The following is a 24,460-nucleotide window of genomic DNA, read 5'->3' as shown; positions in this document are numbered from 1 at the left end:
AAAAGTTCATTTTCCATGATATATTGAGGTTTTTTGCCATGCCTAAATGAGATACACAAGAATTTCATTCCTCCATGGCGGCTATATTGGATGTTTTAGGGTGGCCCCCATATCTAAAACTATTTGGAATATCATTATCTACAATTGTGCCACGTTTCATGCTTATATCACAAAGTGCACAATTGACGCCATATCTGTCACGAAACAGCTCCGCTAAAGTACCGTTTTCGCTTGTTGCCGTTTTGATAAGGTGCTGTCTGAAGCTCTTTCTTTCACAACTTGTTCGACATGGCGTCTGCAATCCAAGGTAAGCATTACATATTCAACCGAGTCTAGTTCACGTAACAGCTTTGACATCACGGTACACTTATGACAAATAGATATATATGTAAATTAGATTGCGGGCTCTTTTGCAATTATATATGGAATATCCGAATAATGTTGATTTGTCATGACCATGGACGCGTTGCCAGGACATCAATGTAAACAAAAAGGCTAAACATGATCATATGGACGTCTTCAGAAATAGTCATTCATCAAAGTATATAACCATACTTGATTTAGCAGGGTGCTAGAGACGAAACTATAATGTAGATTGTCTTTGTGTTTTATGATGCTGATTGACAGAAACTATTCAAATCATTGATATGGACAGACACCTTTGATGGTTAATATTAATTAAAGGGGCACTGATCTAACGCAATTCCCCGGGACTGGTTGTTGCCTTTGTTATTGTTTTTTCCCAGTGAGTACCCGGATGTATAGCAGAAATCTAGACTAGTTTGCGACCTCTGCTGCGCCATTCGTAAGCGCCTTAGTCGCTTTTATGGGTAGTAATAAGGGCGTATGGTCACATTGATGAACAAAATGAAATACAGTTTTCGAGATAATAAGGAAATGTAGGTATCTTTGTGGATAGCATCGGTAATGGTGACGAAGTTTTGATAAGTCACTTGCTTGGTAATTTTGCGATTTTCGTTTACACTATTTTGACTTGCAACACAAAGTACATATTTCACCTGAGCATTGCTTTTTTTATAGTGTGTATTTTTTTTACTGTCAAATGTGTAACAAATTTATTAAACGTCTAAATATTCAGTTATTTTACAAAGTGACTGAAAAACATTTCCATCTGTATTATTATGATAACGAATTCCAAACATTTTGATGTTTAATGTCATCACCAAGAGACTGAAAATGTTACGTTGAGAAAAGTACATTTCTATGTTGTTTGGCTTCTAATCCTACATAATAATCTGTTGTGATGTTTGTATGCAATTTGAATCGTCTCAATCAATCTGGACAGATTTTTTAGTCAAAATGACTGAAATATTTACACATTTTATAAATTGCCTGAGAGAATCACATTTTACAAATTGACGGTAATATATACACGCTTACAAAGGAAAAGACCTGTGAAAACAACGTCTATCGCGCATTGAAGAATTTCCCAACCAAGACGTAGAGAAACAAGAACGAATCGGTTCAAATGAAGGAAAACAAAATGCAAATATCATAATTACAACCTACCAAATTTATGTGTATAAATTTTAGGCAGCTTCCTTGTTCGAGGAATGTATTCGTGAATATCCACACAAAGGAACAATATCCCACCCGTCTGCAGATGTACAAAGAAACTTATTTGATGTCACGTGTCTCAGTAACAATCAAATATTTTAAAAGATATATGTCGTTTCGGGATATTATAACCCGTGTTCGTTTCTCAACTGATCACTTGGATTGTTTCAGGTGTTTTACATAGGTGTCAAGTCTCAATGGTCGGCTAAGAAAGCCCACGTGACAACTATTTTCATTAACGTTCACGGTTCCTAAAAAATCCATTGAGTGATAGATAACAATGATCAATCAATCAACGTATTATAAGTTAACCCTTTGAACAAAGTATGTTGTTTTACATCGGCACTTCAGGCCATGGTATGAATGTATTCCCTTTGTTTTAGTAAACCTAGACATGTAAACACTCACTCTTGACATATCCACTGTGCAAGATAACAGTGATTAATCAATCAACGTATTTTCTGTTAATCCTTTGATGACTAGGAACGTTCCGTTGATTTACAACAACAAAAATCAACTGATCATTCATCTCTTGCGGGGCTGCCACGTGCATATTACATAACACACATTTCACCTCACTTCAAACCTGGATTAAGATTGAATAATTACCCCAGACACAATAAATGCCAAATGGGAACATTTGTCAGGTAATCTAAGTGGTGCTACCACTAATTGTACCTGTAATAAATTCATTAACTGAGCATCAAGTGAATGACGACAAATACACAAGTGAAGGGTTATACGAGAAAACGTGGATGTCAACCAGGGAGTAGTAATCATATTATTGACGCAAGCCGAAATCCGAAAATGCTTTCACTGCATGGATACTTTGTTTTGGTATAAAACTATAACCATCTGGGGTATTTCCAAATGACGACATTCGATGAGCTCCGCTGTTCTTTTTGTCTGCTTGTTTAGGCTGAAGAAATTAATTAACATGCGCCCTTTGTCGTCACTGTATAGATCACAGTTAACCAATCAGTGTTTATGCAAAAATGCGTAAAACAAATATTGCCTCCAGCCTCCAAGTTTATTTAGCTGTCCTTGCAGACGGTAGCCCAGTCTCTGGTCACGCTCAGTTGCGTTGCGTATCATCCGGGTACTCACGGGGGAAAAACAATAACAAAGGCAACAACCAGTCCGGGGAATTGCGTTAGATCAGTGCCCCTTTAACCCTCATGGTGCCATCAGCTGCCATCAAAAGTGTTTCAGCTTTCTTATTTCTTCCCACAGTGCAACCAAATTGTATAATATGCAACTCGGGTTGATAGTCCAAAAGGATGGCAACAAATCCAAACGATCAATGCACCGCCCAAAGTACTTTCGGAAATGCTAGAAAAATGCTTTTTGCCTGTTAAAAAAGGATAGAATTTTTTGCAGACTGTTGCGTTTAAAATATTGAATAACTACCATTACAGTGGTTTGAAGTATTTCAGTCTCAAGGACTCCTATCGACAATTTTACAGGAGAAAAATTCAAACGAAAACGGTATAAGTTCGGATAAATTTAGTCCAATGATGGCAGTCTAAAACGGACTATAGAAATATGTATTCTTCCAAAAACATCTAATCAACACCAAAAAAATCACATTGAGAATTTCTAGATGCACATCTTCTAAAAAAACAAAATGATGATGCGCTTGTTTTGTCAACACTGCTCCCATGATGCATGTTAAATTACACTTGCATAGCCATAGCCATATTTGATACAGGGTGACAATAGGTGTATAGTGTTCAAGCTTTTTGAGCAGAAGCTACCCCAGAGGACCGAGCACTTTTCAAGGGAAAATATTCCATCCCTTCTATGATGTCACATTTTCTCTGCATCATTCATAACTATCACAGTCAGCTAGGGCTTCCAGAATACTTACCTTGATGAATCATTCCACTGACTACATGTGGCTATCAGCAGATGGACAAAAAGCACCCATGAGGTAAAGGTAATCATGTCATTGTTTTGCACGCAGCAACCCATGTTCTGGGGCGTATTGATTGATGTGTGCTAGTTTTCGAGGCGAAAAAGAAAACTGGTGATATGTTCATAGACTGGTTGGAACATCAGCTATTGCCCATTTTAAAAAACTCAGTGTCATAGTCATGGATAACTCCAGTTAATACAATGTCCGGGAACCAGATACAGCAGCGCGAACCATGAGTAGTCTGAAGGCGACCATACAGGAATTATATGACAGTGTCGACTTCAGACCATCTGAAACAGAAGTTCATTGAGAAAATTTGGCTGAGTAAGAAACTAGTAAAGTACAAGACATATGTGCTGGCGGCACAACATGGTCACGTTGTCTTACGTTCACCAGACATTGTGAGCTCAACCCTGTTGAGCCTATCTTTGCTAACTGTACAGGGTTCTTGGCAAGACACAACAAAACATTCAAACTCACACATGTCAAAAGGAGGATCAATGCAGTCTTTGCTAGCTATCAGCCTTGGTGAACCAGTTATCATACATTTGGGTGATAGTGTAAGCAAGGATTATATTCAACCTAAATATTATCCCGGGGGAAGTTTTACTCTAGAGTATAGTATCTCTAGGATTAAACACACTGACATGGGTTCAAATTCACTGGGGAGAATCATCCTGACACAAGAGAATTTCATCCCCGGGATAAAAAATATTGTAGGAAAATATTCACTCTTACAATAGTACTGATTCATAAACGTCATCAGCGGAAATAGATGCTACCTCAAGAAATCATCTATAGAAAAACAAATACTTCTTGATTCTAAAACCGCAACCTTCCAGTACACATCCTGTTTCATATCTTTTAACTATTCCATCATTTATCCAAGCAAATATAATCCAGTATATATCCTAAATTGCTACCCAATCAACGCACACGCAATTAAGTACAATAACAGCAAAATTTTGAGACCATCCCCAACTCGGGTGAAATTTGCACCTGTGAGAATGCACGGGATGGTGTGAGGTCATCACCTCGGGACAGGTGTCTGGTAATTACCTCAGGTTATAGGCCATTTCATACATGCATGGGGGGCACGGGTGGCCCAGTTGTCTAAGGCGCAGCGATTCGCTGTGCAGAGTTTATCATAATTTTACCCGTAAAAGTTCATTGTAAGGGTAATCACAATGTCATTTAGGATAGGCTAGATTAGGTCAATTTGCATTACTTTGCATTACTGCTATTTTCATAGCCCTATGACTCGTATGTATGAAATGAAGGCAAAAAAGCATTTTTGTAGCATTTCCGACAACACTTTAGCCATCCATAAAAGTGATGGCATTGTAAGTTTCCTATTTTTCTACATAATTGTAATATGGAAGCACCCGAAGCACCATATGTAAGCGCCCTTGTTTGAAATCTAAATGTCTCAATAGTTCATATCATTGGAAAGTATATATCCTAACGGTGATAGACATATGACATTTATGTCGAATTACACATTCATTGAGAAGTTTCCGTGATCTATATTTACCAGTAAAGAATCCCAATGAAATTGTCAGTGTTTTTGATGTCAAAACAAAATTGATGGATGTGGTCGTTATCAGTTCATACGTAGACTGTTTCAAAGATTACAATTAGATTACGATTAGAGAATCTCACCCGAGTGTCTTTTGATATCAAATATATCAACACGAGTTGATAAAAGTGGAAAAATTCCGAGGCTTGCCGAGGATTTTTGCCACTTTTATCAACGAGTTTTGATATATTTGATATCAAAAGACACTCGGGTGAGATTTTGTTTATCATCCAACATCATTCTTCCAACTTTTTCTATTAGTAGACAGTAATTAGCAGTGTCTTCAGTGTAAAAAGTACTGCTAACAGCTTCAGTAGCAGAGCCATTAGTGATGTCATTTGATTGTGACGTCATATCTTAACAGTGACTTCACAATGGTCTGCAAAGCATTGTGATGTAATTTCATTGCAGTGATATCTACAGTGTAGATATCGCTTGATCTAATCCAAGCAATATTTCCTGTGGGAGCCAGTTTTGGATGATAAATGTCCGTTTCACCATGCACCAAGTCTGATCACTTACCTTTAGTATGCAGTTTCAAGGATATTGTTACTGGTGGAGTATACAAGGAAAGTACTACTTCTGTTCATTTATCCTATGTTCCTAAGTATAAATTATCTTCAGAACAGTTTTCATCTTATGTTAAGTATCTCAGCAAAGATATTTGAAGAATATATATTATTGGTAGATCAAAATGTAAATGCTCAGAGATATCATACTCTACTGTGCAAAGTCAGCTGGTGCTGTGTCTGTAGGATCTACAGGTAGACAAAGATATCAGCCTCCAAGGAGTGAGAGTTTTTGAAGTCTGAGAAATACAGACTTTTGAATAAATTTAGAAGTTGTAAGTGTGATTCAAACTTAAAGGGGCACTGATCTAACGGACTGGTTGTTGCCTTTGTTATTGTTTTTCCCCCGTGAGTACCCGGATGATACGCAACGCAACTGAGCGTGACCAGAGACTGGGCTATCGTCTGCAAGGACAGCTAAATAAACTTAGAGGCTGGAGGCAATATTTGTTTTACGCATTTTTGAACACTGATTGGTTAACTGTGATCTATACAGATTTCTTCAGCCTAAACAAACAGACAAAAAGAACAAGGGAGCTCATCGGATGTCGTCATTTGGAAATACCCCAGATGGTTATAGTTTAATACTAAAAACAGTATCCATGCAGTGAAAGCATTTTCGGATTTCGACTTGCGTCGATAATACGATTACTACTCCCTTGTTGTCATCCACGTTTTCACGTATAACCCTACACTTGTGTATTTGTCGTCATTCACTTGAGGCTCAGTTAATGAATTTATTACAGGTACAATTGGTGGTAGCACCACTTATATTACCTGACAAAGGTTCCCATTTGGCATTTATTGTGTCTGGGGTAATTATTCAATCTAAATCCAGGTTTGAAGTGAGGTGAAATGTGTGTTATGTAATATGCACGTGGCAGCCCAGCAAGAGATGAATGATCAGTTGATTTACTTTTTTTTGTAAATCAACGGATCGTTCCTAGTCATCAAAGGATTAACAGAAAATACGTTGATTGATTAATCACTGTTATCTTGCACAATGGATATGTCAAGAGTGAGTGTTTACATGTCTAGGTTTACAAAAGCAAAGGGAATACACTCATATCATGGCGCGAAGTGCCGATGTAAAAACAACATACTTTGTTCAAAGGGTTAACTGATAATACTTTGATTGATTGATCATTGTTATCCATTACTCAATGGAATTTTTAGGAACCGTGGACGCTATGAAAATAGTTGTCACGTGGGCTTTCTCAGCCGACCATTGAGACTTGACACCTATGCAAAATACCTGAAACAATCCAAGCGATCAGTTGAGAAACGAACACGGGTTATAATATCCCGAAACGATATATATCTTTTAAAATATTTGATTGTTACTGAGACACGTGACATCGAATAAGTTTCTTTGTACAGCTGCAGACGAGTGGGATATTGTTCCTTTGTGTGGATATTCACGGATACATTCCTCGAACAAGGAAGCTGCCTAAAACTTATACACATAAATTTGGTAGGTTGTAATTATGATATTTGCATTTTGTTTTCCTTCATTTGAACCGATTCGTTCTTGTTTCTCTACGTCTTGGTTGGGAAATTCTTCAATGCGCGATAGACATTGTTTTCACAGGTCTTTTCCTTTGTAAGCGTGTATATATTACCGTCAATTTGTAAAATGTGATTCTCTCAGGCAATTTATAAAATGTGTAAATATTTCAGTCATTTTGACTAAAAAATCTGTCCAGATTGATCAAGACGATCAAAAGGGCTTACAAACATCACAACAGATTATTATGTAGGATTAAAAGCCAAACAACTTAGAAATATACTTTTCAACGTTACATTTTCAGTCTCTTGGTGATGACATTAAACATCAAAATGTTTGGAATTCGTTGTCATAATAATACAGATGGAAATGTTTTTCAGTCACTTTGTAAAATAACTGAATATTTAGACGTTTAATAAATTTGTTACACATTTGGCAGTAAAACAATATACACACTATAAAAAAAGCATATGCTCAGGTGAAATATATACTTTGTGTTGCAAGTCAAAATAGTGTAAACGAAAATCGCAAAATTACCAAGCAAGTGACTTATCAAAACTTCGTCACCATTACCGATGCTACTCACAAAGATACCTACATTTCCTTATTATCTCGAAAACTGTATTTCATATTGTTCATCAATGTGACCATACGCCCTTATTACTACCCATAAAAGTGACTAATGCGCTTACGAATGGCGCAGCAGAGGTCGCAAACTAGTCTAGATTTCTGCTATACATCCGGGTACTCACTGGGAAAAAACAATAACAAAGGCAACAACCAGTCCCGGGGAATTGCGTTAGATCAGTGCCCCTTTAAAGCAGTATACATATCAGCCAAAGATGGTTTTAAGAAATGTTGCAAAAAAAGAAACTTAACTATGACCTACATTTAAATGAAGAAATCAATAATGCTGCTAAACACAGTGATTGTAAACAGTTTTGGAAGACAGTGAAAAAGGCCATACAGCGACGTCCTCTGAGAAGTTATATATCTCCAATTGACTGGCTGATTTACTTTAGGCCAGGCTTTTTTTTATTTTAGGATTACAGATTTTTCAGTCCTAAGTCCAGGGTTGGAGGAGGAAAAAAAGTAAAGAAAAGCCAGATGCATTTTTTTTAATGCAGAATGCCTCTGGCATACTTTATTAACATATTCTGTGCTCAAAAGACCGCCATTTGTGATGATAAAGCCCCTTGTAACATTAAAAATTCTACCACTTACAACACGGACAATTGTCAAGGGAGGCTATTCATGTTCGACTTCGAGATTAACAAAGATTGATTATGTATCTCTTTACTAGTTTACAACAGTAAATTCATATGTTTTTTATCAAAAGGAGATGATAACAAATAAAATTACTGACTATGTGGCTATCGGCGAAAAAAAATAAAATGGAAATCTTTTTTTTTTTTTTTACATTTTCTAAAAAATTAGAGTCTGTAATCCGAAAAAAATAAAACGCTTGGCCTTAGAGATCTTCTTCTTAATCCCTTACTATGAACTGATAATAATGAGTTTGATTGTGTTGTGGAGGAGTTTCTGCTCTCTCATACATGTGATAACTGTAATGATTTACCCTTTTCGGATGAGCTCCTGTCAGGTGAGATCACTGAAAGAGAGGTCACGGATGCTATCAATAACCTGAATACGGGCAAGTCCGCAGGTGATGAAGATGGGATACCCCCCGAATTCTTTAAACTACCATCAAATCTCTTTGCACCATACTTGAAGCTATTGTTCAATAAGATTTTAGACATGGGTGTGTTTCCAGAATCTTGGAATATAAGTATTATTATTTCATTATATATAAATCTTGGTCAGTTGGTGAACCAAGTAATTATAGAGGCATTTCACTACTAAATGTTATGGGAAAAATCTTCACGTCAATCATAGAAAAACGTTTCAGAATATGGATGGAAGTAAATGATTTACTGTCCAAGTCTCAAGCAGGGTTCTGACCAAACTAATCTACTGTTGATAACTTGTTTGTTTTACAAGCTCTTTGTTCTAAATATTTGTGCAAAACCAGAAGTCGTTTTTATTGTGTATTTATTTACTTTAAAAAAGCTTTTGAATATGTTAATAGGTAAAAAATGATGTATTTACTTGTCACTAAGGGATGATGTCATGGTAAAACATGTATGCATCAGTCAGCGCATGTATAAAGATCAATATTGAACGTACACTTAAAACAACCTTGTCGTACACCAGAGGATGTTGTAAAGCAAGAAATAATGGACATTATGCTCCTTCTCTTTGCTGATGATGTTGTAATTCTTTCCTGTTCTGTAAACAGCTTGCAAACACTGTTAAATGTGTTTCAGAGTTACTGTTCAAAATGGAGCCTTGAAGTAAATCTGAATAAAACCAATGTTGTAGTTTTTAGAAAAGGTGGTATTGTTGCAAAGCATGAAAAGTGGTTTCTTGGTTCGTCTGCCTTGAGTGTAGTCACTTACTATAAATATTTAGGTCTTATGTTCTTCTCTAGATTGTCATGGTCTATGGCATGTAAGCAATTAGCTGTTCAGCGTCGAGAGCCATTAGGCCTCTTTATAATTTATTCAGGAAAAATAGTTGTGTGTCTTTTTTCACAGCATGTACTACTTTTGAAGGCAAAATTATGCCTATACTTTTGTATGGTTCTGAAATATGGGGTGCTAAGTATTACGCTGCAATTGAAGAAGTTCACACTTCATATTTCAAATGTTTTCTAGGTGTTGGTAAGTTTGCCTCAAACAAGGCAATCCTTGGTGAAACAGGCCATAGTAATATTTTTGTAGCCAGCCAATTAAGGGGAATTAAGTATTGGATTAAATTACTTAGAATGATGCCTGATAGATACCCATATCAGTGTTACAAAATGTTAAAGGTACTTGATGATAATGGAAAAAATAATTTCTGCCCGTGTTGCAAGGTATTTTTAAAGACCGTCAGTTAAGGATAAATCTGCTAGACTCTGAAAATCCTGATATGATCCATGCTGTTTCTGTATTCTTAAAACATGTCTTTATAATGAGGAATTTGGAATGCAGTTTATTAGGTAATATTATGTTGGCGCTGAACACATCCAAATGTCGCCGGTGTTGGGGTAGGTTACCCAGAACTCTATTCTTAGCCCTTGGATCCCCTTTACGATCAATCACCCCTTTACGATCATTAGGATTAGGTACCTGTTTAGTGGCTATTAGATTACTCCAAACTCTATCCTTAGCCCTTGGATCCCCTTTACGATCAATCACCCCTTTACGATCATTAGGATTAGGTACCTTTTTTGGTGGCTATTAGATTACCCGAACTCTATCCTTAGCCCTTTACGATCAATCAGCCCTTTACACACATTAGGATTAGGTACCTGTTTAGTGGCTATTAGATTACTCCGAACTCTATCCTTAGCCCTTGGATCCCCTTTACAATCATTATATATTAGGGTTAAGTACCCGCTTAGTGGCTATTATTGATTCTATAACTGCTCCTAATATTCTTCACACAAAATTGTCCGGGAAAGAAAAATGAAATTATTTAGGGTAGAATATTTTGGCTACTGGAAACTGTCCTGGAACATTCACACAAGCCACTTTCACATGCTACATTTATTCAGGACTGATCAAAAGCGAACTCACCCTTGTGTCGTCACTAACCATGCTTATGCCTCCCTCGTTCCTTACATTATCTACATTTTGCTTACAGTGTTCCCTACCACACTTTTCTGTCACAAAAATTACCTGACGAATGATTAAATTCCATCTCATTCATGCGTACTGGGGAGTTCGACGTCTGATGCCAAGAGCCGCTTTCAGTTCTCAACATATCGGCTCATTCCTCATCACTCTGTATCTTGTAGATTGTGGAATGGGATGAGTGTGGCAAATGGCATCAGGATCACTCGTAAGTGTCCGTTAACTAAAGTCACGATACACAATGCCTACCCGAAACCTTCATATGTGTCCGTCACCTATTCGACCCTTTTCATTCAGTTCCGTAACGGCGTAGGCATGACATGATAAAATTTGTACTTTGTTTCACAGTGTGGACGTAGCTCGGTAAGCTGTCGGGCTAACAATCAAAACGTCGCGAGTTTGCATCTGATGGATTCTCACAAAAACTGGATGCTTGTCTTTGTGACATGTCATCTAGATGGCAGAGATCGTCCTCACAAGAAGTTGTGGTACTGTAAAGGTGCTCCAACATTTTTAAAGGACAAAATGTGAAAGATCTCTAAACAGCCCTAACAATACTCAAACTTGACATTGCTCAATGTCTGACATCATTATTATTTCTTAATGATTAACAAGATTATACTAACGTACTACCATCCAAGAATAAGTACAAGTAGATTCAATCAAAATTGTTGAAACGTTTTCATGGGTAGCAAATTTATTCAATGGACCTATCTTCGATCACACACGTAACTTTGGCGCAATATGTTATACAAGCTGGAGGGTCATACTCCAATGAACTCACACAAAGTGAAATTCAATTCTTAAGTGACATACAAACCTTAAAGGGGAAGTATACACGCAAAAATCACTTTCTTTCTTATTTTAAACAAAACACAATTTTAGAATTAGTTAGTATCAGTGTTTGAAAATGTACACTCATTTTTCTCACAGTGAAAGTAGGAAGCTCACAATAAGTGTGAAAATGGCGTGCCGTTATGAGGCCTTCGTTTTCCGGGCTAAACAGGCCTGGTATGACGTAATTGGTGCCAATTTAACTGGGTCCCTGTCTTGTCACAACGCAAAAGATATCAAATACCAGTTTATTGTGAGACAACATGGCATCCGATACATTGCCTGCTCCGAAGAAGTTCCTTTGACCCTTCAAGAAATCGCAAAACCATACGCTTTTCAACCAAAACGAGCAAGCTGGAAACAAGAGAAGACCCCCGTCACCTGATGTGTCACCCAACCTCTACACAATTAGGCCTACCAGTGACAGCGTGGTAAGAATATCACTTTGATGTGTGTATACCTAAATTACCTATATGCTCATTATTACGTTTTCAGAAGCGGAAACGTAATATTCTAAGAGATTTTTGTCATCAGGCCTATTCATTCTGTCCCACCCTGTTACGACCCTATCGCCGGTATTGGCATTGTCGTCAATCTGAGTTTGTCTGTATTAGGTATAACTATTCCCACCACCTATAGGCTACAGAACAATGCTATTTGGCAAAATCGAGAAACAAATACGATCTGTCGCCAAACATTGTCTCAACAAGATTACACATTAGGTTTACCAGCTGATTACGAGACCATATGCTTAGAGTAACACGAAAATTGGGTACGTCCGAGTGCGTTTCTAAAGTCGGTTGCCGAGTGGAAACGTACTGGAAAAAAAAATTCTCTTTGATTTTTTCCCCATCCGAATTCAAATTAACTGCCATATTTATTGATAAGTAACTGGATGTCGTACTTCACAATAGCACCAGCACCCGCCAAACAAAACCGTCCCCATTTGAAAGTGAAAAGAAAGATCACTCTATGGATGTGTTTAGTGTTTGAAACAAGTTACTGCAGTAGGCCTATATCTTATTCTATTTAATAGATAATTGTTTATTGGTTTGTTCTGACAACCATTCATAGAAAATGCATTGCAGCTTTGCAGAGAAACTATTTATCATCTATTATGTGGCCAGATTTAAAAAAATAAATGTTAACAAACTATAAAAAAGAAGAAATATTTAATATATAATTAATTATTAAAAACAGTGGGTTGTTTAACTGAGTGGACCAGATAAATGTAAAATGTTTACAAAAAGCTCATTTACTGTCACCATCGATATATATAAATTATCTTAGAAACTATAAGTAAAACTTGTTGAATATTAAAAAAAATATTTGAAATTGTAAATCTTTGTTTGGAAATTTGGACCTCCCGACCTGACCTTTTGAGCAAAACGTCTCTAACAACCACCCCCTACAACTCTTTCCTAACTGACTGGAAATAATCACATGCAGATCAACCACATAACCTGTGTTCAGTGTGTTCTAAATGTTAACATACCTTATATCATGTGTTAAAAATTCAATTTCATAACAAAATACAGTCTGTGTACAGTATAACTTTGTTATATATGTACTTAGACATAAATAAACCATTGTGGTGATTAGGATCAATTACGTCAATTAAGAAATACAATATATTAAATACTGTAATAGGAAAGGTGGAAACAGATGTATATGTCCCAAAGGAATGACCTTAGAACCCCACAATCAAGGAAGGGGTAAATCATAATTATAATTCTTTGGTGTTGTTCCCTTCAGCAATCATCTGGAACAGTTTCAGATTAAAATGGTTTTACATCTTCAATAAGTTCAGATTTATGAAATATGCAATCATTTTTTTAAATGAGTGAGTGAGTAGGGTTTTAACCCACTTTTAGCAATATTCCAGGAATATCACAACTTGGGGACACCAGAAATGGGCTTCACATATTGTGCCCATGTGGGGAATCAAACTTGGGTCTTCAGTGTGACGATCAAACACTTTCACCACAAGGCTACCCCACCACCCTTTTAAGTATTAACACTTGAAATAAAGTTTAGAAAACATATAATATGATTTACTTTCATCAATTTATTTTATCATGCATTTTAAGATCTATCATGCACAACAAACAAATCTGACTAGTAAAATAAATCTCCAGTACCATAAATGTTTATTTGCCAGCAAGTTGTGAAAACATATATAACTTGTAATGTTATTAAATTACATCAGTGATATTGAAACATGCCCACAATATTTCAAGAAGTATTCAAACCTATAGTAATAAACACATCATGTCAACATGATAGAACTATAAACTGTTTTGGTATTTATTGAATTATTAACATGTAATAAAAAGTATGCATATATCATCAATATAAGTTACTTCTTATATAGGCATCCCTCCAGATTGAATGACAAAAATATTTATTTAAATGGTATGATATTTTTTGTAATGTTTTGTATAGTGTGAGTAATAAAAGACACTTTTTCATTTCAGAATCTTTCTATACCTCATAAACAAGTGGTTCACTTTTGGGATTTGCAGAAATAGTTGAAGAATCAGAGAAAAGTTATTCCATCTTGTGTTGTCGAGGTGATTCATGAATGATTTCCATCTGATGTATGTACTGTTTTTCTCTATGCTCACTAAAATAAACCTTTTTCATTGAAATCTTGTTTTATGGTCTCTGACAACAATCAGCCTTTGAGGTTCATTTGATAAGTGTCTGTAATACAGGGTAGCTGATGCTGGATGAGGGAGTTGTTGGCAAGGGTGAAGGTTTGGGAAAAAGACTGAAGAAAATATCACATGCACTGGCTAAATGCTCAGTTAACTTGTTAGTGCACTGCTTGACTATTTCAAAAGTACAGTTCTCTTGTTGACTGAAGCACTGTACCTCACAAGACACTCTAATACTCTAAGTCTTGTAACTCTGCATGAAAATAAACACAATTTGCACACAATGAAAATGGATCTCAACACCAGGAATTTCTTCTGACACCTGATACTCTCACCTTTCGCGAACACCTGGTATTATCAGTATTTGATAGCGATTCATTAACACGTGTTCATGATTTAGTCAGAATCATACAATCGACTCTGTTTTTTTACAGAGATTTCATATGAATATGGAAAGGCTTTTATACTCTTCCATATAATCATTGTGGACCTGAAAAATATTGAACAAAATGTTACATAAATTTGTCAAAATAATATTTACACTGACTAAGTAATTGTAAAAGAAGGTGGTAATAATCTTCAGCAGTGTCTGGCATGTCACTGGGTGCCTGAATACAAATATCATCAGTTAACTGTGTACAAATTGTATCAGATCTAAACTTTTATATGTCATTCACAGTATACTTTTATTTGCCATCCACACTACACTTTTACAAAAAAAGACAACAATATAGAATATAATAGATATACAAATTTGTTCAAAACAGAAATTATTTGCATATAGTATTTACATTGTGTGATTATTTATTGTCAAAATATTATTTTGTACCTCATACTGTGAAGCACACTGGATAGCGACTGTACACCATGATTGACTTGGGACCTGTACTTTCTTGGCATCAGTGTCTGGCATGACTTGGCTCGAAACTTCATATTTGAAAGATACAACATAGAAACATTAACACTTTTGTCATCTATATCTCACTATCACAAAATAAATAAATGGTAACTTGATTTTTTTCATGTATCAATGTACTTTAAATTGTGTATGTGTGTAAATTGCATTGAACATGCAATTTGAATAAGCTGACGTCTAAAAGAAACTTTACCAACTGAAAATATAAATTTCAGACAAAGTATAATTTTTTTTTCGATGAAGTCTATCTAAAACACATAACCTAAATACAACAATAGTGTATGCAGAAAATGTTAATCGTCTGTTAAATGTTTGCGAGATAACACGCGAAAAAGTGAAAAACACGTGCACCACGGACAACTGCAAATGCACGTGCGGGTAAGGGTATAAAACGATTGCAACGGCAAGTCAGACATCCACAGTGATAAAAAAACACAAAAGAAATGCCACGACTCACAGTCGAACAACGTGAACGAGCCTTGGGTATGGTACAGATGGGAGCCACTCACTCCCATATTGCACGAACCTTCGGTTGCTCCCGTGTTGCCGTTACCAACTTGATGCAACGTTACAGACAGACAGGGCGGACCGCTGACAGGCCAAGAACAGGCAGACCCAGGGTGACCACGCCCCATGATGACCGGTACTTGCGTACCTTGCACCTCCAAAATCGCTTCCTGACAGTAACATCATCGGCGACAAATGCCTGAGGTCACAGGGTTAGTCGACAGTCATTGGCCAGGAGACCATACAGAGGACAGCTATTGACAGCGCAACATCATCTTCTGCGATTGAGACGGGCCCGGACTGTACGACGTTGGCAACGACGTGACTGGCAGAGGGTTGTCTTCACTGACGAAAGTCGATTCTGTATGTTTAGGGCTGATGGAAGACAACGTGTTTACCGCCGAAGGGGTGAACGAACGGTGATGTGTTGCGTGCAGGAGGTCGTACCATATGGTGGAGGGAGTGTCATGGTGTGGGGAGGGATCTGTGGGCATGAGAGGACACCGCTGGTCATTGTTGACGGAAACTTGACAGCTCAGCGTTACATGGATAACATTCTTCGTTCAGTTGTTCTACCATTTCTTCAACAGCAGCCACGTGGTGTCATTTATCAGCATGACAACGCTAGAGCCCATACAGCCAGAATTGTCACTAACTTCCTTGCAGCCAACAACGTCAACGTCCTGCCGTGGCCTGCACGCTCACCCGACATGTCCCCCATAGAACACCTCTGGGACTTGATGGATCGTCGTGTTCGACAACGACCACGCTCTCCAGCCAACCGGCAAGAACTGATCTTGGCCCTCCAAGAAGAATGGCGTCAAATCCCACGTGACCTCATCAGACGACTGACTTTATCTGTGCGTCGAAGAGTTTTTGCGTGTATTGAGGCATTTGGTGGTCACACACGCCACTAATGACTTGTTATTGAACGTGAGCGATTGTTTATGTACTCTGCCTATTGTCCATGATTCTGAAAGCTCGAGTTTTGTACCACACCCAACTTTGGGGGGCTCTGACGTCATTCTCGGTCGCGGTATGATTGGCATTTTCAGTGTTGTTTATGTTGATATATTGATCTTCTCAATACACTTTACTTCATGCATGTATGTTTTGTTGTTTTTGAGCAAGAGTGATTTCAAACTCTGGTAAAGTTTCTTTTGGACGTCAGTTTATATTGTTTGGTGGCTGGGCGATGATTTGGGATATTGACGGGATACTTTGTTGGCTACAAACCAGCAAAACCAGATATCTTTTTAAATTAAAAATATATAAAGCCTAAATAAAAACAATTAAACATGTTGCAACAAGATGAATTGTTGTGACTTTTTGCTTCAACAGTCTGAATCAAAATGATTATATATGGTTATTTTAAGATTAGGTACCCCCCCCCCCCCCCCCCCCCCACACACACACACACACATAACCATGCAGGAAGTGAACATGTGAACAAGACCATATCCCAGATATTCATGATTATCAAGTGAAACTATGTACAAATATCACTCTACAACTGCTAAAATACATTTCTTAAATACTACTGTGGTTAGAATAAACAGCAAACTTACCTGACCGAGTTACTTCAACTTTACGGCCTTTGTTTACAAAAACATCCCAGTCAGGGTCTTGATGAGAGTGCTGTCCCTTTAGCCCGTTTCCATAAAAGGATCGTACACCATCCGCTTCCAATCAGTTTCAGCACAGGACCATGTAACTAATAATAGTAACAAATACGGCCTTCGGCCTCGTCTATGATTTTTGTGTGCAATTTTTTGTATTGTTATTATAATGTAAAGAACCAGCAGGTATCTAAACTCTCACGGAACACGACAGCAACTCAGCAAGAGCCAAAATGCGCAACACAAATGAACGAATAAGCGTAAATTCATAAATATATGGTCTCCGATACAACGAACCCTTCCAACCATCATCGCGAATCTTACAGTACGTTATCCATGCATTGTTGTTTTCTCAGTCGCGATTTTGGAAAACGAAATAATTTTAGAGTAATTGTGCTTAGCGTAGTATCTTGAACAGCGCGGCACCGAACAAAACAATAGGCTGCACATCTGAGAAGATAGAACCGCACACCTCTACATACACCACGTGAAACAGGTCTAATAAAGTCTGATGACGTCATTCCTTGGCACCAATGACGTCATTCCTTGGCACCAATGACGTCATATTGCAAGGGGCATAAGCCATGGTGTGTTTATTATGGAAATAGAACTCTTGGTAAATGTGAAACATATGAACCGATTATATGAATAAAATAAATTAGATACTTGTGATATTTTTATAGTTTTGCCTCTGAAACTACAAGGTAAATACTTTTCATGATGAAAAAGGAAAGAAAAAAAGGTTTATTTTCGTGTGAACTTGCTCTTTAAGTACTCATTAATTGTTTTCATGCAGAATATATCATATGTGTTTTCAAAACCTAGAAGATACATCTCCAAACTACAAGCTGAGCCTTCTTTGTTGTAACGGACCGCCTCCGTGGTCTAGTGGTAGAGCGTCCGCCCAGAGAGCGGAAGGTCCGGGGTTCGATCCCCGACCGCGTCATACCAAAAGACGTTAAAAGATGGTACTTGTTGTTACCCTGTCTGGCGCTCGGCATTAAGGGGCTAAAACAAGGACTGGTCGGCTCGGAGTCAGTATACTGTGTCTGAGTGGGGTATTCAAGTAGTATAGGTAATAGGGGTTCTGGCTCACTTCCACTGGAGCTGGATTTATATACCTATACTGCTACTACAGATGGAATTTTTTATGCCAAAATGATTATGCGATTCAACGATAGTCATGAGATTAAGTTAAATTGGCTCCAGCTCACCACCACCTGGAGTCTATGATATGAATTTTTATAGGTAATGATGGTTCTGGCTCACTTCCACTGGAGCCGGATTTGTATTAAACAAAATATCAATATTAATTAATAATGAATAAAATTTACTATAGCCCACGAGGATATTGGAAAGGTGTAGGAGCAATAAAAAAATTAGCCACCGCAGCTAAGGTATCTAAAGATGTGGCCAAGGATTGGTTAAAGAAACAAGCGATGTGGCAAATATATTTACCGGCACCGCGTTATATACCGAGGAAGAAGTTTGATATTTTTACGACGAATGAAGTTCATCAGGCTGACCTCTTCTTTCTTCCCCACAATAAGGTAAAACGCAAAACGTATAAATACGCTTTAACGGTAGTGGATGTGGCTAGTCGATACAAAGAGGCTGAGCCATTAACATCGAAAGAATCAACAGAGGTAGCTAATGCACTGAGTCGCATATATAAATGCGGACCGCTAAAATGGCCTAAGCTATTTCAAGTAGATCCCGGTCGCGAGTTTATGGGATCGGTAACTAAACTGTTAACAAAGAACGATGTCGAAATCGTCCGTGGTGAAAGAGAGGCCCACCGAAGTCAAGCTATCGTCGAAAGATTTAACAGGACATTAGCGGAACGTTTGTTTGGTTATCAGTATGGGATCGAAATGAAATCGGAACGATTGAGATCAACCGAATGGGTGACACGATTATCAGCCGTTGTATCAGCGCTGAATAATGAAGTAACGAGATTAATAGGGAAGAAACCATCCGATGCTATTAAAATGAAATCCGTGACTTCCGAATCTTCAGCACCGAGGAGAGGCAAAGAACGAAAACTTCCGGATAGAGTAAGGGTAAGATATTTATACCAGGCAGGTGAACTCGAAGGAGGCCTACGTCGCGCAACCGATCCCATATGGTCCCTTAAGACATATAACATTAGTCGATTGGTTACGAAAGAAGGAGAGCCTATTCTTTATTATCTTCAAGATGGACCGGGTAGGGCATTTGTACGAGAAGAGTTGTTCATAGTTCCCGACGGTACGGTATTACCACCATAACCATAAGCATAGGTATTTACACCATCATTATCAATCCATCTCTTTGTATCTAAGGGGGATAATGATGTCTTGTTCATTCTTAATCCATATATCCTATGATTGTAACTTCTTAAAGAGTTCATCTCGTGTTTGAACGTTCTACCGTTAAATAATGATTCTTTATACTGTTCGTGTTTGATATGCTTTTTTACAACATACTTCTTAACACCCTTAGCTTTTCTTATCTCTCCATTATCGGACTTCTTTATAGAATACATCTTAGGTCTTAATCCCACATACTCCGCTATAGGGGTCCCAGCACATTCATCCTTCATCTTACCTAACACCTTTTTATTTACAACGCTGTGCAGTGGATTATCTTTAGGGTAATCGCTCGTGTCGTACATATCTATTTTTTCTGCCATATCTTTATACACATCCTCGGTTTGTATTTCCATCAACAAAGAATCTGTGTCGGTATATAACACCTCGCATCTATCGCCGTATTGCTTCTTAAGTTCGTTGTAATAAAAGTCATACATTAAATGTTTTGACAAGTCGAGAATACTCATACCGACGTACACCGGTCTGTTGAATTTTATATTACTCTTCTGCATATGCAACGCGGCTAAGTCGTTATCGAATATCTTGCTTCTGTTAAAAGCCGGACTGGCTATAAGTTTCCTGAGTCTTTCTTCCTCATTAGATCTGACTAATTTAACATCAACACGCTTCCTTAGATTCTCCATAGTTTTACCAAATACCGAGTTATTCATGAGCTTATATAGATTCTTTTCGAAATCGCTGGTAGCTATCTTTCTTAAATCTGTGTTCAGCCTTATATAGGGCTCCATCCAAGGGCTTTGATCAAACTTTAGAACTCTGTGTATTTTCTTAAGTTTCATACCTAACGATAGATACAACTGGAGATTTCTGTAGTGAACTATATATTTTGTCTTATCCATCAAATTTGGTACGAGTTTTTCTACGTTAGCTAACCTACTATTACTCATCAAGGAGCGTTGATATTCCGACATCCAATCTTTATTAACCATTAATCTTTCGGGAGCTAGCGGATAACTGTTATGATCTTTATGTAACGAACTTGGATATTCCAAGTCAACTTCTAGTATATACCCTTTATTATCCCCCGCCGCGCGAAAGCGCGAAGCGGGGGATATAGTATTCACGACCGTCCGTCCGTCCGTACGTCCCACCTGTTTGTTGCTGCGATATCTCAAGAACTAAACACTGGATTGTCTTCATATTTGGAACTATGGTGTATATACAGACTCCGCAGACACCAGTCGGTTTTGGTGACCTTGATCCCATTTTCAAGGTCACAGCAGACAAATCTGCTTTTAGAGTTGGAAAACGGTGTTGCCGCGATATCTCAAGAACTAAACACTGGATTGTCTTCATATTTGGAACTATGGTGTATATACAGACTCCGCAGACACCAGTCGGTTTTGGTGACCTTGATCCCATTTTCAAGGTCACAGCAGACAAATCTGCTTTTAGAGTTGGAAAACGGTGTTGCCGCGATATCTCAAGAACTAAACACTGGATTGTCTTCATATTTGGAACTATGGTGTATATACAGACACCGCAGACACCAGTCGGTTTTGGTGACCTTGACCCCATTTTCAAGGTCACAGCAGGCAAATCTGCTTTTGGAGTTTGAAAACGGTGTTGCCGCGATATCTCAAGAACTAAACACTGGATTGTCTTCATATTTGGAACTATAGTGTATATACAGACTCCGCAGACACCAGTCGGTTTTGGTGACCTTGATCCCATTTTCAAGGTCACAGCAGGCAAATCTGCTTTTAGAGTTGGAAAACGGTGTTGCCGCGATATCTCAAGAACTAAACCTCTCGATTGTCTTCATATTTGGAACTATGGTGTATATACAGACACCGCAGACACCAGTCTGTTTTGGTGACCTTGACCCCATTTTCAAGGTCACAGCAGGCAAATCTGCTTTTGGAGTTGGAAAACGGTGTTGCCGCGATATCTCAAGAACTAATCGCTGGATTGTCTTCATATTTGGAACTATAGTGTATATACAGACACCGCATACACCTGTCCGATTTGGTGACCTTGACCCCATTTTCAAGGTCACAGCAGGCAAATCTGTTTTTGGAGTTGGAAAACGGTGTTGCCACAATATCTCAAGAACTAATCGCTGGATTGTCTTCATATTTGGTACTATGGTGTATATGGCGGGGGATATTTCGTCACTCTGTGACAAATACTTGTTCACTTCGATATTATTGATATTATTCACATTAATATCATCGACCCATTCAAAACCACCCGTGGGTAAAGGTTGACTCGTAGCCCATCCGTACAAATTGTTAGCGTCGAGATATAATATATGCGTGTCGGGTTTACTGGGATCGTATCCTTCCACTAATTTATTATTAGCCTTAGAATACCTTTTAGCTGCCATCGATATACCACCTCTTAATCCTTTCTCAATAAACAAGTGCATATCGTAATCTGTGAGTAGTTTTAGTTCTACGCCGGTCTTCTTCAACAATGCATCCCACGATAGTCCAGGACTGGAATAGTACCATGCCGGGTCCAAGCCATATTGTTTGAAACATGTCTTTCTAAATATCTCGAATATATCGGCGAGTAACAGTACATCGGTTTTTAAGTACAGATCGTGATAATCGCCTAAATTCTTACAACCTAATTTATCCCAGACCGTCAGAGCGTGTTCATAATCGGCATCTGTTATTCTAGATTCTGTTAAGTTACTATAGAATGATTCGAGGGGTGGTAATTCAGTTTCTTCGAATCTAGACCAATCATCCATATATTCGTAAGGATATACACCTTTTCTCAGCAACAAATGACGAGTTATCTTATCGGTATATTTATTTGTTATCGCGAAGTCATCGGGATTGTTCGCATTAGCTAAATTGTCCAGGGAAGATAACAGAAACTGTACGGAGTCTATGAATCTAAGCCCATTACTTTGCTTTGTTCTAGATTTCCCATCCTTGTCCCTATAATGTATAGGTTTAGTCAACGAGAACGATATGTATTTTTCCATATTATTAGGAATGCACGTTAAACCGCCGTCGGTCTTTGAGATAGCTTGCATAATGAGATGTGAATCGTATCCCCTAAGGTTATGAAACACAACGGGGATGGGTATTGTTTGAGAGTTCATTTTTAGTTTCAAGTTACACTCGTTATGAGCGGCTCCCCGATAATTACCCGTGACGTGACAATGATCTCTTACGGAATCCCCATCCAGGGGTTTATTACAAACGTGACAACTCGTTGACTTCTTATGAGCACTCCAATCATCCTTCGTCATACGCATGGGTTTCTTACACGATAATTTTTCCCTGATTATTCTCTCTTCATTTTGTAGATATTCTAGGAACTTTCCCGCTGCATCGGGACCTCTGTAAATCACGGGCGGGTTTGTTTTCCCATCATACCTTACAACTATATATCCAAACCCACAAGGAATATGTTCTTGAGTTTTGTACGTAAAACTACTATCAGTATTGCTATGGTTGGTATTTTCAATGGGTTTGATAAGCGCTTCGAAGTCGGCGTAAATTACGTACGGTACTGGCATTTGATTACAATAATGTTCAAATTTTAATATATTTTTTCCCTCTTTAGGCATATCGATCCTGATAGCATTCTGTCCAACACCTCTACAGTCTTCTTTATGCGCTTCTAATAGATCTTGTCTGCTGTACCCATGCAGGCATCTTTCACAGAAATATTCCTTTCCCTTATATTTAGTTTGATCGTATAATAGCTTGTTTAAACTCTTTATCCACGTATAATGATATTTACCATCTTTTTCGATCAGAAATGAATTGATTCTGGGGATATTTTCCGGAGCGGAGATTATCCTGTGTACAACAATTCCTTTAGAATGTCCGAAAACATTTATAGCTAAATTATTTTGCTTTTCCACCTTATCAATTTGTGATATTGGTGTAGGTTCGTCTATACCATCGAAGTTGAGTCCATCGTTTTGGGGATAGCTAGAAGGTCTATCCGGATTTTTGTCTACGGGGAACAATGCAGATGTTATCATCATTCTTAAACAGTCATCGGATTTATTTTTTACATTAATTATGGCTTTTTTCTTCTTATAATACGGAGGTAAATCTATATAAGATCCACCTTTGAAAGGCATATAATTTGCTATATCTAAATATAAACTATCGATTTTATCAACACCCCAACCCGAACCTCTATTAGTCCAGCGTTCTAAAGTTTCCTGTATCCTCTGAATTGATGTATCTAATGATGAGTTTATAGTATCGGATTCGGTTATAACTTCTTGATTGCTACGGAAATATGGTTCGGTATATTCGGTGCTATCGTCTGTGTTACTTTTACTCAATGTCATTTTAATCGTCAGCTGGTATTTTATACTATGTAAATCATCTAATTCCTCGTTAATTTTACTCGATATGATGGGCTTAATATCGTTAACATCCATGTTGGAATTAATATCCATCTTCCAACCTCTTAGATATTTACCAACGCCGGCGGATGTGGGTACAAATATTAATTCTTGATGTTGATTATCATTATCATGTTGATTCTCAACATAATTATCATTATCAACATTATCAATAGGTTGATTATTATCTAGTAAAGCGATCAATTCAGCTCTTCTCATTCGAGAATAACCTCTCAGCCCACTGTTTCTCGCTCGAACTTTGAGTTCTCTAACAGTCTGGGGTCTGTTGTATTCCAAACCGAGTAAATCCATCAATTCAGCTTTTCTCATACGAGAATATCCACGCAGTCCACTTTGCTTTGCCATAGCTTTTAATTCTCTGACAAAA

The 24,460-nt window shown here is 37.8% G+C and overlaps 1 protein-coding gene across 1 annotated transcript in view; it reads left to right on the top strand.

Annotated features, from left to right (window-relative positions):
- Positions 1 to 252: 252 nt before the first annotated feature.
- The window catches only part of LOC124136481 (zinc finger C2HC domain-containing protein 1B-like), a 215,535-nt gene continuing 191,327 nt past the window's right edge, over positions 253 to 24,460 (top strand). The window contains exon 1 of the mRNA XM_046502404.2: positions 253 to 307. Coding sequence (XP_046358360.1) covers positions 289 to 307 — 19 coding nt within the window. The 5' untranslated portion in view covers positions 253 to 288. The remainder of the gene's footprint in view (positions 308 to 24,460) is intronic.

Source organism: Haliotis rufescens, unplaced genomic scaffold (assembly GCF_023055435.1).
Source record: "Haliotis rufescens isolate VD_foot unplaced genomic scaffold, xgHalRufe1.0.p SCAF_1, whole genome shotgun sequence".
Taxonomy (NCBI): domain Eukaryota; kingdom Metazoa; phylum Mollusca; class Gastropoda; order Lepetellida; family Haliotidae; genus Haliotis; species Haliotis rufescens.
Note: the sequence above shows the minus strand (reverse complement) of the source record. Positions and strands in the feature narration are given on the sequence as shown.